The sequence below is a fragment of the Neltuma alba genome, unplaced genomic scaffold (assembly GCF_004799145.2).
Source record: "Neltuma alba isolate B1F8T4 unplaced genomic scaffold, ASM479914v2 tig00001552_pilon, whole genome shotgun sequence".
Classification (NCBI taxonomy): domain Eukaryota; kingdom Viridiplantae; phylum Streptophyta; class Magnoliopsida; order Fabales; family Fabaceae; genus Neltuma; species Neltuma alba.
This window is the reverse complement of record NW_021632508.1, coordinates 108320-126731: the sequence shown is the minus strand read 5'-3', so window position 1 is coordinate 126731 and position 18412 is coordinate 108320. Positions and strand designations below refer to the sequence as shown.

Here is an 18412-nt window from a genome sequence, read left to right as displayed (position 1 = left end):
TAATTTTTTTGGCACATATAGGGTTCATCCTTCTTAATTTTTTGGGAGCAGGATGTTAGTAGATGTGCACATATATTTTTGTTACTTCTATGTTTGGGACAAAGGGACATTAAGTGGAAGATGTAAGTTAATGTGCACTTGTCATTGAATGTTGTAAAGAACTTGTTGCTGTCAAAGAAATCAGAACTTGTCACTTCTTGTTATTTGCATAGTTAAGTTGTCATTTGCTTTTGTGCACTTGTAATTTCATGTTCATCAGAAGTGGTTGCTGTCAGAAATGTGAATTCCGTGTTTATCAGAAGTGGTTGCTGTCAGAAAACGAAATGTGTCAAAACCTTATAGGAACTTGTCATTTGGCATAGTAAAGTGTCATTTGGCAATATGAAGTTGTCATTCCGTTTGTTATCAGAAGTGGTTGCTGTCAGAAAACGAAATGTGTCAAAACCTATAGGAACTTGTCATTTGGCATAGTAAAGTTGTCATTTGGCAATATGAAGTTGTCATTCCGTGTTTATCAGAAGTGGTTGCTGTCAGAAAACGAAATGTGTCAAAACCATATAGGAACTTGTCATTGGCATAGTAAAGTTGTCATTTGGCAATATGAAGTTGTCATTCCGTGTTTATCAGAAGTGGTTGCTGTCAGAAAACGAAATGTGTCAAAACCATATAGGAACTTGTCATGTGCCATAGTAAAGTTGTCATTTGGCAATATGAAGTTGTCATTCCGTGTTTATCAGAAGTGGTTGCTGTCAGAAAACGAAATGTGTCAAAACCTTATAGGAACTTGTCATTTGGCATAGTAAAGTTGTCATTTGGCAATATGAAGTTGTCATTCCGTGTTTATCAGAAGTGGTTGCTGTCAGAAAACGAAATGTGTCAAAACCTTATAGGAACTTGTCATTTGCATAGTAAAGTTGTCATTTGGCAATATGAAGTTGTCATTCCGTGTTTATCAGAAGTGGTTGCTGTCAGAAAACGAAATGTGTCAAAACCTTATAGGAACTTGTCATTTTGCATAGTAAAGTTGTCATTTGGCAATATGAAGTTGTCATTCCGTGTTTATCAGAAGTGGTTGCTGTCAGAAAACGAAATGTGTCAAAACCATATAGGAACTTGTCATGTGCCATAGTAAAGTTGTCATTTGGCAATATGAAGTTGTCATTCCGTGTTTATCAGAAGTGGTTGCTGTCAGAAATGTGCAATGTAATCATTGTCTTCAAAAGTATGAAAATGTATTAAAACCTTCTGGGAAATTGTCATTTTCCATAATAAACTTGTCATTTCCCTTTCTGAAGTTGTAACCTTGCGTTTACCAGTAGTGAAAATCCAGTCGTTTCATGAAAACATTATTCGAACTTGTAACTTTCGCTAGTGAACTTGTCACTTTCCTTAGTGAACTTGTCATTCCGTGATTATCATAAGTGGGAATCCACTCATCTCAACGGAAAATCTCGGTTTCACGAAAACCTTATGGGAACTTGTAAGTTTCACTAGTCAACTTGTCAATTTCGTTAGTGAACCTGTCATTCTGTGATTGTCATAAGTGGAATTCCACTAATTGGAATAGAAATTTTCCCTTACATGAAAACATCTTGGGAACCAGTGATTTGGCATTGTCAACTTGTCATTTTCCTTTGTCAACCTCTCATTCCGTGAATCAATGTGCAAATTTAGCCACCTTTAATACAGAATCACAAATTTGTATGAAAACCTTTTCACAAGTTGTCATTGGCCATAATGAACTTGTCGTTACCTGTACTAAACTGGTCATTGGCCATTTGGCCTGACTAAAGGGAAATTTGTCATTCCAAATATAAGTGCTGTTATACCATCAATCCAAGCATATCATAACCATTACAATAATTGGCATACAATTTCAACAAATGAATCAATTGACAAAGTTAGTAAAAGTCACAGCCTAATTTAAATGCTCTCTATAAAGACGTTCTCCTCTTCTTGGTCATTCGGCCCTTCTCTGGTTGTGAGATAAGATCATACACATTCTGACGGCATTCATTGTCATCATGGTTCACCAGCCACCACATCAGCTCGCGCCGAAAAGAGGACACATCAGCCTGCACAGCAAGTTTACCACCAAACAAGTCACACGTGGTCACTCTTGATTGCACAATAAATAAGGTAATGTCAATACCTCGGTATATTCAAGGGAAACATCAGGCTCCCATTTCTTGAGCCATATGAGCACATGCACACCACAGTCCCTCCTGCCCACAACACCACCCTAACAGTTTCAGCTCCTCAAACCAACACAGCCAAATAACATATCACATGAGTAGGGTGTATACACTCACAAATTTTTCTGCTGTGGTACATCAGGCCAGACAATTTCCAAGTTATCACTAAAATCTGGTCTGACCATGTGAAGTATGTCTTCAAACCGATCCCTCTGCACATATGCCATATTCATCAAAAGGATAACAATATAAAACTGTCATTTCCCTATCTAACATGCACAGGTCAGTAACATCTTACACATCCGGTGATGGCCATTTCTTGGGGGTCATATGTGGCTGCCTTCTTCTGCTTGGAGGTGGTCTTCTTACGCTGTAAACTTGCTCGCATGGAATCAAGGACATTAAACTTCTGGGTCTTTGGTTCGAATGCAAAACAGAACCAATGCTCCCCAACTAGAGCAGGACCCAGAATCAAGTCACAGTCACCTATGTTGTAGCCAACATAATGCGGAAGTATTTGTCGTGCATGCTGGTTAGGATCCCAACGAGCTGGATCACGGGTCATTATGGCCTGTGAAATGCAGAAAACCAAGTTCTTATTCACTGTAACACACTTTATTCTGTCATTTTCATTTCCAATCTTGTAAATCAACAAAGCCTATTAGTAATACAGAAACATCACCATGAAGTCTGCATCAAATATATGCCTCTTAACTCGGCCTTCAACTGCCTGCTGCTCTTGCACCAAAGCCTTACAGACCAACGACATCACTCGGTTACTCACCCTGTTATTTCCACCAAGCGAATGCAGCAATCGTCGGGGGATGTCTTCATCAAACATTCTGATCAAAGGACTGAAACATATTCAAGTGAGTTACTAGATGTGTTATGTTAACATGTAGTCAACAAATAAGATCACATAAGCAAAGATTTTCACTTACATCTCACCCTCATCACCTTTGACAGCTCGGCTGACTAAGTTGAACAAAATATCCTTGGGCTCCATAGGCCTCTTCACTCTTGATTGTGCCTTCAACTCCAACCAAGGAGACTTGATCTTGCTGAACCGAACCCTAGTAGATCTCCTTAGTTGTTGTGCCTCCACAGATACAGGTTCTGGATCAGGCCCAACATATTCAACAATGGCCAGGGGGGATACCTCCATCGGTGAGTGACCTTCTGCCTCATCACCTTCAATGGTGGGTGACACTTCCCTAGGGGGACTGGCTGCAGGTATGTCACCCTCATCACCTTCAATGGTGGGTGACACTTCCCTAGGGGGACTGGCTGCAGGTATGTCACCCTCTGCATCACCCTTGTATTCCCTCTCCCCTTCGCTCCTGTCATCACCATCCCCTTGACCCTCTTCCTCCATCTCTTCATTGTCGCTGTCATTCTCTGTGTCGCCCTTCCCATGACTGTCTCCATCTTCACTGCTTACTTCATCCTTCTCCTTTTCCTCAGTTATGTCATCATTGTTGCGCCTCTCCTCCTCATCATCTTCAGAGTCACTTCTATTTGTAGGCACTGTCTCAACCCGAGCCTTTCCTCTTGATTTACCCTTCCCACCATCTCCCTGTCTTGGGATTTGCACCTTCACCAACTCCTCATCCACCATTTTCATTAGCATCTTTTGCCCTTCCTCTATCCTCTTCATTAGGCGCTCACGTAACTTCTTCAGCTCCTGCATGTAAAAGACATTAATCAAGTAAGTATATACAACAACAAGTTCACTATGGAAAATGACACCTTCACTATGACATATTGACAAGTTCAGTAAACCAGATTACAATTCAGGTATGGCAGATCACAAGTTCATTATATAGAATTACAAGTTTAGTAAACAAAATCACAACTTAGGTATGGCAGATCACAAGTTTATTGTACCGAATGACAACCTCAGTAAACCAGATTACAATTCAGGTATGGCAGATCACAAGTTCATTATACAGAATTACAAGTTCAATAAACAAAATAACAACTTAGGTATGGCAGATCACAAGTTTATTATACCGAATGACAACCTCAGTAAACCAGATTACAATTCAGGTATGGCAGATCACAAGTTCATTATACAGAATTACAAGTTCAGTAAATCATATCACAACTCACGTATGGCAAATGACAAGTTCATTATACCGAATGACAAGTTCAGTAAACCATATCACAACTCACGTATCGCAGATGACAAGTTCATTATACCGAATGACAAGTTCAATATACAAAATCACAAGTCAGTCTACCTATTGATAAGTTCAATATGGCCAATCACAGCATAAGTATTGCGAATAACAACTTAAGTTTGCCAAATTACAACTTAACAATGACAAAGCTCTATGTCACTATAGCAAATCAGAACTTCAGTATAGGAAATGACAACAATACTATGGCAGATAACAAGTTCAGGTTACGAAATAAAAACTTTAGTTTACCAATTATACCACATACCGGGTCCAAAAACTCTACAATTATCCTCTCTTCTTTCCCTGTCACAGCTTCACTGCCTTTTCCTCCATACATAATTCCCTAACACTCTTCCTCTCCTTGCTGGCCAATTCTTTTATTTTCTCATCAGTCCAGTATTCAATTGCAGTAGTGGACTCTCGGCCAACAGGCGTGTTTAGGTTAAAATTCTCACCAAAAAAAAGCTGCAAGCCAGCCACATATATACAACATTAACGTTATGCACATCGGTAATCAAATGCAAACACAATGACAAATAAAATAGTCATACCAGAAGTAAGTATATGCAGCCACCAACAGTGCTACTCCCCTGCCCTTCATTGCCCCGCCTGTACCCTTTGACATAGTCTCCCATTTCTTTCCAGAGGTCCTTTATAATATAGGTAGCCCAATCATACTTTCCAAAGTCATCCATTGTGCAGCGCATGACTCTAACCAACTTCTCACTCACTTCTGAGCTTGAATTCGGACATAGAAAAGTACCCAGGGTGTATAGCACAAATAAAAACTCGAATCTGTGATCCTCCTCCCCTGAAACAATGTCGTTTAGTATTTTGCTGAATGACACTTTCCGATATTCATTTCTCAACTCCTGATACGTAGCATCACTCTCATCAACTTTAGTTTTCACCTCCTCCCCACCGTGACGGATTCCTAGCAGTTGCTCAACATCTTCTGCTCCTATTTCCTCTGATTTGCCCCTGATTGTAAATTGATGCGTTGGCGGGTCATATGATCTCAGCATGGTCACAATGAGATCACGGGGTAGTCTCTTTAATCCAACCTTCAACAGCCTCCCGAAGCCCATCCTCTCAACCCTCTCCCTTAAGTCTTCATTATTGTTCACAAAGTGCAGTAATTTTCTTAATCCCTTCAGGGACACCCGGGTTAGAAATGATGGGACATGTTTCTTTTTCTCCTCTTCTCCCTTTTGTGCCCTTCTTTTCTTCACCTCCTCGGTGTACCTCATCTTCTCTTCAGCGGCCAGAGCTTTCCATGCATTTGACGCAGCATCTCTTTTTGTTTGGCTGTCATGTCAGGGTCAGCTATTGTGGCCATAAACTCACTTCTGAATAACACCCAACCGTTGTGTGCCTTTTTTGATCCAGAGGCTCCTTCTGATGCCATCTTCCTCTTCCTGCAAAATATTCAACATACAATCCTTCACAACCACATTTACTAACTAACTATCACCTCTGTTAACAACCTATTCTGTAACCAACAGCCTTCTTACATCACCACCATTTACTTCTTATTTCGAAACATGAACTTGTAATTTCATATAAGCAAGTTGTTAATTTCTCAAAGTAAACTTGTTAGTCTCAACTACTTCTCATGCTTGTTATTTCTCATCATTAACTTGTCATTTATAATTATCAACTAGTTATTTTACATTATAAAGTTCTCCATTTGTCATAATCGCCTTTCTTATTCCCAACTTCTTATTGTCATTTTTAAACTTGTCATTTCCTATTGTTAACTTGTTAGGAACCCATGGCAACCTTCTTATTCCCAACTGCTCAATAACTTGTTATTCATTATATTCAACTTGTTATTTTCTATTACCAACTTGTCAATTACACATTCTTATTTTGCATTATCAACTTGTCAATCCCCCTACTTCAATTTTGTCATTTTAAACGACACTATCACTTCAACATCTCTTCAGATCAATTAATAGTTAACCAATTCAATTTGCCCTTTACCCATTCAAGTGTCGTCATTTCCCAAACTAATCTTGTCATCCTCCTAACTGATCTTCTAATTCCCTTCCCACCCAAACCCATTCGCCCATCTTCTTCCACAGATAACCATTTTTCGCCAATCAGTCACAGCATATTCAACAGAAAAAACATATATATACGTTCCTGCCCTAAACGCATTCCCTTCCCTCTCGTTAATGTATCACACAGGCAGCAACGAACACAAACAAACTAAAGCTTGAAACTTACCACCAGATTTTGTCGCCAAATGCCGCTGTTAACTTTGATAGCCACACACGACTGTCACGATGCCTCTACCTCCTCCCTTGCCTTTGATGATGTCGATAGATCACTATTCCAGCACGACTCCGTTCTCCTCTCCCACAGCAAATACACTCTTCTCTCACACAATACTCCTATCGCCGCAAAATGGAAACAAACTCTTGCGCACAAATAAACAGAGCACACCGCAAAGAATGGCCGACGGGATATACAAAGGAAGTTACCGCGCGTTTGGGGGGGAGGAGAGCGCGGACAGGTTTTTTCTTTTCAAATGAGTGAGGGGCATTTCAGCCATTTCCTTACATTTCATAATTGCAAATTGGGACCGGGTCCTCTGCAGCAATTTCTCAAATTGGGGGTCCCTGATTGCCATTTTATATATTGGGGGGTCTTTATTGCAATTTCCCCAAAAAAAAATCTCTCAATTTTTTAATTAAATTACAAATTTTGATAATCTAAAGTCAAATTGTTTATATATTCATATAAATTATATGACTAAATATCCCAAAACAAAACAATATGAAGATACATAATACCGCACATAATTATTCGATCCGTATAAAAATGATAATAAAAAAATTGACAAATTAAACATGAAATCATGTTATTGACATAAAAAAGAATATATGAAAAATAAGTTCAAAACAATAACTTTTCATTCAAATTGACATAAACAACAAAAAATTGTAATTTTTTTTTTAAAAAAGAAAAGCAGGCCAACCTAAGGTAGAGCGACCCAAGTTTTTCAGCATGCTTCAAACGGAGCTGCCATCTTGCCAATCTAACTCATATTTTTTCATGGCTCGAATTAGTGTGCGCAAGTCATATCATCAAACTTTAATCATATTAACTAATACGGTTATGTGTAGTAGAAGGAATTAGCCTCTTATAATATACTCTTCTGTTCTTAATATTAGGATCTAATGTGAAGTCAGTTTTGATCCTAAATATAAGAACTATTTCTATCTATTAATTTTTTTCAAATCACCCATATGTTACTCCCTCAACCATAACTAAGCATGAGAAAGAGGGAGGATGATGAAGATGATTAAGGTATTTCAAGAAAAACATGTCATATTTATTATAGTTAACTAACTTACATAACTTCTTTAATCTAATCAAATTAGTTAAATAGATCCTATATTAAGAACTAGATGACTAACAAATTAAGATTTGCATCATTGCTGGATTGCCCCTCTCATTTACAACTAAGATGCTGAAAACTAGATCCATCAAGATACTAGGTAGAGTCAATGAGTCATACTAGAATTAATTTGGGGTCAAAATGGTGAGAAATAAAAAATTTAAAAATAATTTAAATTTTTATCATATCATCCAAAAACTAAATATCATTTATGTACCTTGAATTACTAATAAAATAATTATATACTTACAATTTCTTTTCAACTCTTTTTTTCAATTCTCTGGACAAATCGAATCATAATATCATACTACAAAAATCATTAAATATTTATACTAGCAAAATATCAAAATGATACTAGATGATAACAAAACCTTCTTCCCATAATCATTCAATCACTAAATAATGGTAATTATCAACAACTTTTAAAATAGAAAACAATTTTGATCAAAATAGCTTTTTTATTTAAAAAAAAAGAGGCAATTGGGTTAACTTAGCCAATCAGTTGGGCTAACCGGGGTTATTCCCAGGTCATACCTGATCAATTTAATCTTGACTTTTATACTCGACCGAACCAATTACATGTCTAGTTCAGTAGTTTTCTGACTAAATTGGTTAGTCCGGTTTGGATTTAAGAGGGTTTTGGGAGGTTTGGGGAAACCCAAAAGTGCTTTTTAAAAATATTTTTTCGTAAATTGAAACAAATTCTTTTATATATTTACTTCGTATACTGTAAAATCACTTTTAAAACTACAGTTTCGTTTCCATTCAAATACCTCCTAAATTTGTATTCACAATAGTTCTTTGTGGGTTGTGGAGAGGACCTAATGAATCCCTTTTATAGAGGAGTATCATGTAAACTAACTAATAGTAATAGTAAATAAATAAAACTTTATTAAATTTTAATACAGAATTAATGAAATTTAAATTAATTTTAATTTAAAGGAACATGCAATTTTGAAGAGAAAGTATTTTAGATAGGACTGTACTTAGGTCAAGTTTATTATATTTATTATATTAAATTTTTTAATTATACATGCTCATGTGTAAGTATTATTATTTAATAATATTTAATTATAAATTTATATGAAAAAATAAAATGCATTTACGTGTGATTAGAAAACTTAACTTAGTAATTAGATGTTGAGATATTTTTTTAATTAGATATTAGATTTAGATAATTGTTTATAAATTGCATCCGTACTAGTGTACTACAATTGGCGTGTGCTAGCTACTGTCCTTCAACAGTAGCTAGCAAACAGATGTTGAGTTTTGTACCATTTTTCCTTTTGTCACCAATTCCAAATAGACGTGTGCTAGCTACTGTCCTTCAACAGTAAACTTACTTTCCCACTTCCCACAACGACTTTCTCTTTTACTCCCTCCTTCTCTGACTTTTCCTTCTTCGTTAAGTCTTTTCATGATTCCTTACTTCACATTTATTCTTCACATCTCTCTGCAGAATTAACCTCATCACAGTACGAAAACAAGAAGGAAAAAAAAAAATCAGCTCCGATCCAACATGGCTTCTTTCTGGTTCCTTACACTCCTTCTTAAATGCATTGATTTTCTTTCATGGTATGCATCTCTTGTATATCCCTCCTTTGCTTCTTTCTATGGCTGCAAATTTTCTTCTTCTGATCAGATTCCATAATCTGTAATCTTTGCCCGTATGTTCACATTATTCGTTCGATGTCCTAAGCACTCAATGGTCTCCCTCTTTAACTATGAAAAGTTGTTAGAAAATGGGTCTGGGTCTATCAAACCCTCTTTTCTCCTCACGCTTTTGATTACTGATTCTTGTTGTTCTCATTTACAGGCCGTGCTTGCTTTGGGTTATCCTCTGTAAGTGTCTCTCTGACTCTGTTTTGATGTGTAGTAAAAGGAATATGGAAAATAATTTCTCTTGTATTTCATTGATCAGAATATACAATATATAATACAATGAGGGGAGCCTCTGCATTAATGGCTCATTATGATAATATCATATCCTATCAAATCCTAATCATAATTACATAATATTTACATATCAAATCATATCATATCTCTACACTCCCCCTCAAGTTGGAGCATAAATGTTAATCATGCCCAACTTGTCACACAGATAGTCAACACGAGTCCCATTCAGAGCTTTAGTCAGAAGGTCGCCTAATTGATCACTAGAACGCACATATCCAGTGGAGATGAAGTTCTCTTTAAGCTTATCTCTGATAAAGTGACAATCAATCTCAATATGTTTGGTACGTTCATGGAACACAGAATTAGAGGCTATATGTAGGGCAGCCTTATTGTCACACCACAACTTTGCTGGCAAAGTGGTTTTGAGGCCAACTTCCTTTAATAGCTGATATATCCAGATTATCTCACATACAGACTGTGCCATAGCCCGGTATTCTGCCTCTGCGCTCGATCTGGACACCACATTTTGTTTCTTGCTTTTCCAGGATACCAGATTCCCGCCCACAAAGACACAGTATCCTGTAGTAGACCGTCTCGTGGCCTTTGATCCACCATGATCCGCATCACAGAAGCACTCAATGTCTGTATGGCCATGATTTTTGTATAATATCCCACGACCTGGACATCCCTTCAAATAATGTAACACGTGCTCCAAGGCTTCCCACTGTCTGACAGTCGGGGATGCCATGAACTGGCTTCAGTACACTGACTGGATAAGTAATATCCGGACGAGTTACAGTGAGATAGTTTAACTTGCCAATCATTTCCTGTACCTCTCAGGATTCTCAAATGGTTTGCTCTTTGAGCCTCAAGCATCCGTTCTCAGCATCAAGAGAGTCATCGAGCGGTATGCTCCCATCAGCGTCAAGGAGTGGGTTGTGAACCATAGGAAATTAGTCGGTGCTGCTCCTCCAACTTTCCAGTTTCCTTCAGTAGGTCAAGAACATATTTGCGCTGTGTCAGTAATATGCCCTTCTTGCTTCTCATAACTTCAATACCTAGAAAGTATGTCAGAGAGCCCAGATCCTTCGTCTGAAAGTGGGAATTAAGAAAGGACTTGAGGGACGAGATGCCCGAACCATTACTGCCTGTGATCACAATGTCATCTACATACACCACCAAGAGAATCATGCCAGCCGTTGTTCTTTGATAAAACAGAATGATCGCACTTGCTTTGGCTCATGCCAAATTTCTGTACGACAGTACTGAACCGGTCAAACCATGCACGAGGACTTTGCTTCAAACCATACAAGGACCTCTTAAGGCGACATACTTTCCCACGCTCCCCCTGAGCAACGAACCCAGGTGGTTGCTCCATATAGACCTCTTCATGGAGATCACCATGCAAGAAGGCATTTTTAATGTCTAACTGATGTAGATCCCAATCATAAGTAGCAGCCAGAGAGATGAATAGACGAACAGATGAGAGCTTAGCAACAGGAGAAAAGGTTTCGGAATAGTCAATGCCATAGGTCTGTGCATAACCTTTAGCCACAAGGCGAGCCTTAAGGCGGTCAAGTGTGCCGTCAGCCTTAGTTTTCGGAGTGTTAACACCCATTTACAACCAATGGCCTTTTTGCCTGCCGGTAAATCGACCAGGGTCCATGTACCAGCCCGATCAAGGGCCGCCATCTCCTCTTCCATTGCAGCACGCCAACCTGAGTGGGCCAAGGCTTCACGAATAGTTCTGGGCACAGAGATAGTATCGAGGGAGGCAACAAAGGAACTGGACACAGGAGACAAGTGGTCATAGGAAACAAAAAAAGGAAATAGGATGGGCACAAGTACGTTACCTTTGCGAAGGGCAATGGGTAGATCAAGAGAGGCATCCGGGTCTGGAACAGGAGGTGTCTCAGGATTAGGGTCAGAACGAGGTTCAGTGTTGCTCAACTCAAGATCTGATGGCGAAGCGGACAAGGGAGGAATAGAAGCTGGCGTGGCGGTAGTAATCTTTGACCGTCGTGTATACACACGATCAAATGGTTGAACGGGTGCGGGAGCGGGATGCTTGCGACGATGGTGAGAGTGAGTGAAGTGACAGAGTATATCAGAATATCATCCTCCTCCGCAGGTGGAGCAGGTGGGGAAGGACACGAGAAATATGGTGTGGACTCCTGAAAGGTGACATCTGCAGATACTAAATAACGATTGAGAGTAGGTGAGAAACAACGGTAACCTTTTTGGACCCGGGAGTATCCAAGGAAGACACATTTAAGAGACTTGGGGTCTAACTTTGAAATAGATGGACGTACATCCCGCACAAAACAAACACACCCAAATATCTTAGGATCAATAGGGAACAAAGGCTTAGAAGGAAAGAGGGTAGAAAAAGGAGAGTTACCATCAAGAACAGAGGAAGGCATTCGATTAATAAGAAAGCATGCAGTGGAGACCGCGTCAGCCCAAAATGGTTTAGGAACCTGCATTTGAAACAAAAGTGCACGTGCTACTTAGTAGGTGGCGATTTTTTCTTTCTGCAACACCATTTTGAGCTGGTGTATCAACACAAGACGACTGATGAAGTATACCATTTTGAAGCATGTAAGATTGGAACGAAGTAGAGAGATATTCCTAGCATTATCACTTCGTAAGGTGCGAATAGAAACATTAAACTGAGTTTTAATCTCAGCACAAAAGGCACAAAAATGGGAAAACAATTCAGAACGATGTTTCATTAAATATAACCAAGTTGTTCGGGAATAATCATCAACAAATGTAACAAAGTATTTAAAACCTGCTTTGGACTCTATAGGACAAGGACCCCAAACATCAGAATGGACTAACTCAAAAGGGGATGAAACCCGTTTATTGACACGAGACACTAAGGGAAGACGATGATGCTTGGCAAACTGACATGACTCACAATCTAAAGACGACAAATGCTGAAATTGAGGATAAACTCTCTTAGAGAAGATAAAGACAAATGACCCAATCGACAATGAACTTCAAAGGGAGTATGACTGCTAGTGCAAGCTACCGCATGAGACACCCGATCATCCAGTATATAGTGCCCGCCAGATTCATAACCTCTACCAATAGTCCGCCTCGTCAAAAGATCCTGTATCAAGCAATGAGAAGGAAAAAGTGAGACCCAACAGTTTAGTTGACGAGTGAGTTTACTGGGAGATAGGAGATTAAAAGCAAGTTTAGGGACATTTAGCACAGATGACAAACGGATAGAGGGTGTGGGATTAACAGTGCCAGAACCGAGAACTTGAGACTGGGAACCATCAGCGATGATAGAAACACTTGACGGATTAGCAAAAGCATTATAAGAGGAGAAGAGATGGCGGTTACCTGTCATATGATCAGTAGCCCCGGAATCTATGATCCACTTTGAGGAAGAAGAAGCAAGGGCAGTAGCATTATTACCTGTTGTAGCCGCGGCACTCACAGACGGCGTAGCAGATTTTAACTGGGCATACTCAGCGGCAGAAATCGTGACTGTGTCACTGGCTTGTGTAGCCACGTGGGTAGATATTTCGTTGCTGTTTATTCTGAAGTTTACGACATGTGCGTTTTGTATGCCCCGGTTCTTTGCAGTAATAACACACTATCCCACTGGAGTCAGAAGGGGCTCCCCCTTGCTTCGAAACACCACGGGTAGACCCCCCCCGCGATTATCATTGGGACTACGAGTCTCATAGGTGCCCTTACTGAGCAAGGCACTTGTAGGAGCACTAGCAGCTGGTGGCAAGAGATTCTCAGCTCTCATTACTCTGGAGAACACATCTTGAAGGTCAGAAATCGAAATCAGATCCGGATAAGATTTGAGAACGAACTGTGTCGTACTCAGGTGGGAGACCAGTAAGAAAGCTCATAATAGCCATTTGCTCTCGTTGCTTATGCTGAACCTTCAAATCAGCAGTGAGAGGCATCAATACATTCAGCTCTTCATACATCCTCTTAAAGTCCATAAAGTAGGCTTTGAGAGGGCGATCCTGTTTCTCAGAACGATAGAAAGCTTTGCAAACCTCGTAAACACGAGAGATATTTCCTTTTTCTGAATACAAAAAATCTAAATAATCCATTAGTTCCTTAACCAATTCACAGTGATTAATAGAAGGAATAATCTCACTGTCAATAGAGTTACGGATCTAGAAAAATAGCAGCGCATCATCCCTCAACCAAGCCTTCTTTGAATCAGTTGTTGGGGGATCATCAATCAGATGGTCTTCCTTCTCAATACTTCTCAAATAGAGACGAATGGTTTTACTCCAATCCAAATAGTTTACCCAAGTCAACTTGTGATCAGTAATTTTAGTAATAGTTGGGACAAGCTCCGAGACAGATTTAGTTTCAGCCATAGATGAAGTGCACTAACAAAAGAAATACGAAAGATTGTCACACAGGGACACAAAGCACGATACCTGGATCACCTAACGAATACCAAAGAAGTGAAACAGGCCAACAGCTACACAAGGAGCTGCAAACAGAGCCAAATGACACAAACAGATTGCCGGAAGGCCAATGAACAGTGCAGAACGTGGATGAACAGTGCAGATCGCCGGAAAATCAATGAACAGTGTGCCACCGCCGTACCCACACCAAGGAGATACCACAATCTCGCCGGAAAATAGGTTGCCGTCAGTCGTTGAAGTCACCGGTGAAACGGACGTTCCACGCACCCTCACGCGCCGGCGCGTGAATCTCCGGCGAATCTGCAGGTGGCGCGTGACGATCACACGCTGGTCAGATGGCCGTCGGACGTTGGGGTTTGGCCGATCTGGAGGAGGGGAGACGTTTGGTCAGGGCGGTGTCACTCAAAACGGCTCTGTGGAAGGGTCACACACTCACACGTTTATTTTCGGTATTGTAGCAACCGAAAATAAACAACCAGAGAAGAAAAAAAGGGTCGCTCTGATACCATGTAGTAAAAGGAATATGGAAAATAATTCTCTCTTGTATTTCATTGATCAGAATATACACATATATATACAAGTGAGGGGAGCCTCTGCAATAATGGCTCATTATGATAATATCATATCCTATCAAATCCTAGTCATAATTACATAATATTTACATATCAAATCATATCATATCTCTAAATGGTGCAACTCTGAAAAAGCGTTCTTGCATTTATCATAATTCTATGTTTCCTTTAAACTATTATTGTTTCAGTGATAGTGATGCTGTTTTTGTTGTTTATGAATTACGATGATGGTGTTTTTATGGTCAAAGTTATGCTTCCATTGAAGCAATTGAGAATGATAGCCATTCGGACACTCGGAATTTGATCTCTTATTGGATTCTTCTCTCACTGATATACCTCTTTGAGTATCCTTTCCTCAAGCTTCTTCAATGGTAAACCATTTACTCTCTCTCATTTAACACAGACACATGGCCATTGAACTGAACAAAATGGTTGCTGTTCTTCCTTTTATCATATTTTACTAATTTGATCATATCATCTGCAGTTAAAATTGCATGAACTGTGATATCAGATTCATTCAGGTTCTGAACCAATCTTACTTATCCATCCTCATTTTCAACATCAGGTTTCAGTATTGGCATTACATGAAGCTAATCATGGTCGCCTTCTTGTGATTCCGGATTTTGGAAGATCTGCTTATGTCTATAATCACTTCGTTCAATCATGCATCCACATGAATCCTCAAGCAGTCATAAGCAGATTCAGGAACTGGAAGAACATATTTGTCAAGAAAGAAGACTTTACAATGCAGGCTGAGAAGTATATAACACGAAATGGAACTGAAGTCTTAGAGCAACTCATTGCTAGCAAGGTATGAAAATCGCCATATATATATATATATATATATATATATCACGTGCTATTCATTAGCTGCTTATAGTGTATATCATTTTTCAGACTCTATGCAATGCATGGAACTACATCTGGCTGTTATTAAGATTTTCATCTTAGGTATGGCTGTCAAAAGTGTTCATGGAAAGCAGACATTTCAGTAGTTTATAAAAGCTAACAAAGCTAAAAGTGATGTGGTTTGAAGGGGGTTTGTCCTATGCCTCTTTTTGATTGGGATGCTTAGGTTGTACGGATACTGGTATACCGAGACACTGGCATCTTAGATACCACCTGAAGTTCGAGATGCCTGAGTTGAAAATAGTACACCAAATGGTTTCTTTAAAGGGATGCATGCTGGTTTTAATGTATAGATAGCTTGTTTGAGTTCAGAAGTACCCACCACCAATCTCATTCAAGTTGCTTACTTGTTTTGTGATTCTTGACTACTGAATAATCATCTTCTTTTACTGTAGAACATAGAGAAAAGTCTCAATGCAGAAACAAGAAAATCAGTTCCAACTACGGAGAAGAATGAGATCCTGAAGGCGAATTTTTATGTGAATCTTGATGGATGTGTGGGTTGAGTTCGGTCCCTCTTTCATTTGAGTTGCCTACGTATTTTATATTTATGTGAATCCTGATCACTGAAGAATTAAGCCAATGAACCTTTTCTTCTATAAAGGACCACAGCAGAAAGTCTTAATACTGAACCAATAGGAACAGTTCCAACCACCAGGAAGAATGAAATGGAACAGATGAATTTCTTATGCAATTCTTGCCCTTTTATAGCCAGCTTCAAACATGAAGGAACTGAAACCTTTTCTGGGTTGGAGTATTTGATACATGAAGGAGCTTATCGTCCAACCTTATTGTCTTTGTGCAGACAAATAGAGGAAGGCTTCTCATGGAACAGAAAGACGCCAAAGATTTGGAGATGATTGAAAAAGAGCAAGTTCCTGAAGGCAAGCAAGTAAGATTTCATACCATTTTCAAGTAAAAAGGGGAAAAGAACAGCGCCCCCCCCCTCCAAAAAAAAAAAAAAACTAAGTCATGCTAAAGTTGGTTATTTGCAAATAGCCTAGGTCTGATAATACTTACATTTGTTGTGAGTTTTTTCCAGTTTCCTTGTAATTGCCAGAAAAGAAGCTAGGGAATTAAAAAAACAGCAGAGAACAAAGTTGATTATTTTCGCTAATCTTTACCTCAATGCCAAGTTTTCAACATTTCAGGTTAATAGCGCCTTGGAAAGACTCAAATCAAATGAAAGCATTTTATCTGCCATGGCGAAAACCGAAAAAATGGCAGCAGACACCGAACATGGAACATATAATCCTCAGATTTCTGCATCTGAGAATGTACAGAAAGAATGGACTTGTGCCATATGCCAGGTGACAATGCCTTCTGAAGCTAATTTGAATTCCCACCTGCAAGGAAGAAAGCATAAGGCTGCTTGTGAAGCACTGAATACAAAAACTAAAGGAATGCCGGTGACAGACACAGGAAGAGGAGCATCTTCTCAGGTTTCTGCATGTAAAGATGTACAGACGATGTGGACTTGTAAAATATGTCAATTGAGAATATTTTCTGAAGCTAGTTTGAATTCCCACCTGCAAGGAAGAAAGCATATGGCTGCTTGTGAAGCACTGAACGGGAAAACTAAAGGAACCGAAGTGACAGACACAGGAAGTGGAGCATCTTCTCAGGTTTCTGCATCTAAAGATGTACAGAAAATGTGGACTTGTAAAATATGTCAATTGAAAATATATTCTGAAGGTAGTTTGAATTCCCACCTGAAAGGAAAGAAGCATAAGGCTGCTTGTGAAGCACTGAACGCAAAAAGCCAGCTTGTTGCTGAGAAAGTTCCGGTGAAGAAGAATGATGAGTCCACTGGAGAAGAGGAGATGATAATCTATACGCCAAGTGCATTAGAACAGAATACCACAAACAGTCATCATCCAAAAATGGAGCATAAGAATGTTGAAACTATCAATATTAGTCAGCAGAATAAAAACAAAGACGTTGATGCCAATACCACCAAGGTGCAAGAATTGCAGAAGGACGTAGGAACATCGATTGGAATGAACAGTTCCAGATTAAGATGTGATATGTGCAATGTAAAATGCACTAGTGTAGGTGACTTGGCTTCTCACTTGCAAGGTAGCAAGCACTTGGCTCAAATTCAATTACTTACTGCCCATGGGCAATGGCCTTGTAGTCTAGTCATATAAAAGCTCCCTTGTAAGTAGGAGGTTGTGGGTTCAATTCCGTTTAACCTCAAGTAGTTGGTGTCAACTTCTCTAATTCAAAAAAAAAAAGGGTCAATTACTTAGTGGTCCAAGCTAGTAAATGAGTCTTCTGCTTTAGAAGTAAATGTATGTGTTCATGTAGGACATGCCATTAAGTTTTGATTATAATATGTACGTTTTGAAGTTTAAGCCCGTGTGCCAAAGGTTGTTTGGGGTTAGAACTTGATTATTATACTGAGATTTGTAGCGATGGGGAGAATTTGAAACCCAATGTGTCATTGCAAAGACAGATTATGAAATGAATATATACTTGCTATTTATCTTGCTTTGTCCCTTGAGCAGCCCATCATCTTATTAGCGCGGCATTCTCATGGTATGTATAATGAGAATGCGGATTCAATTAGGCTTATAAGTTTATATTTGTTTCATATTAATAAAATTGTTGTTGTTCTCAAACTTCATATATATATATATATGTATATTTATGCACTCTTTCGTTTTGAAGGTACTCTTAATAGATTATTAGCTGTTAATTGTAGAGGCAGGGCGGGTTGGAAGGGTAGGCCAAACCAAAATCAACCCATCTTCTGGTGAGATGAAAAATTTCCAACCTCCCGCTATAGGCCCATCCACTTCTCCTTCTTCTTCTTCCTTTTTTT

General features: G+C 39.1%; 1 protein-coding gene across 1 annotated transcript; it reads left to right on the top strand.

The window, feature by feature from the left end:
* Positions 1-15288: 15288 nt before the first annotated feature.
* Positions 15289-17939, top strand: LOC114758975 (zinc finger RNA-binding protein-like). The gene is made up of 4 exons (XM_028948074.1): positions 15289-15487; positions 15981-16082; positions 16391-16477; positions 16737-17939. The coding sequence occupies exons 1-4, from the start codon at positions 15350-15352 to the stop codon at positions 17733-17735; spliced, it is 1326 nt and encodes a 441-aa protein (XP_028803907.1). The 5' UTR covers positions 15289-15349; the 3' UTR covers positions 17736-17939.
* The last annotated feature ends 473 nt before the right edge of the window (positions 17940-18412 follow it).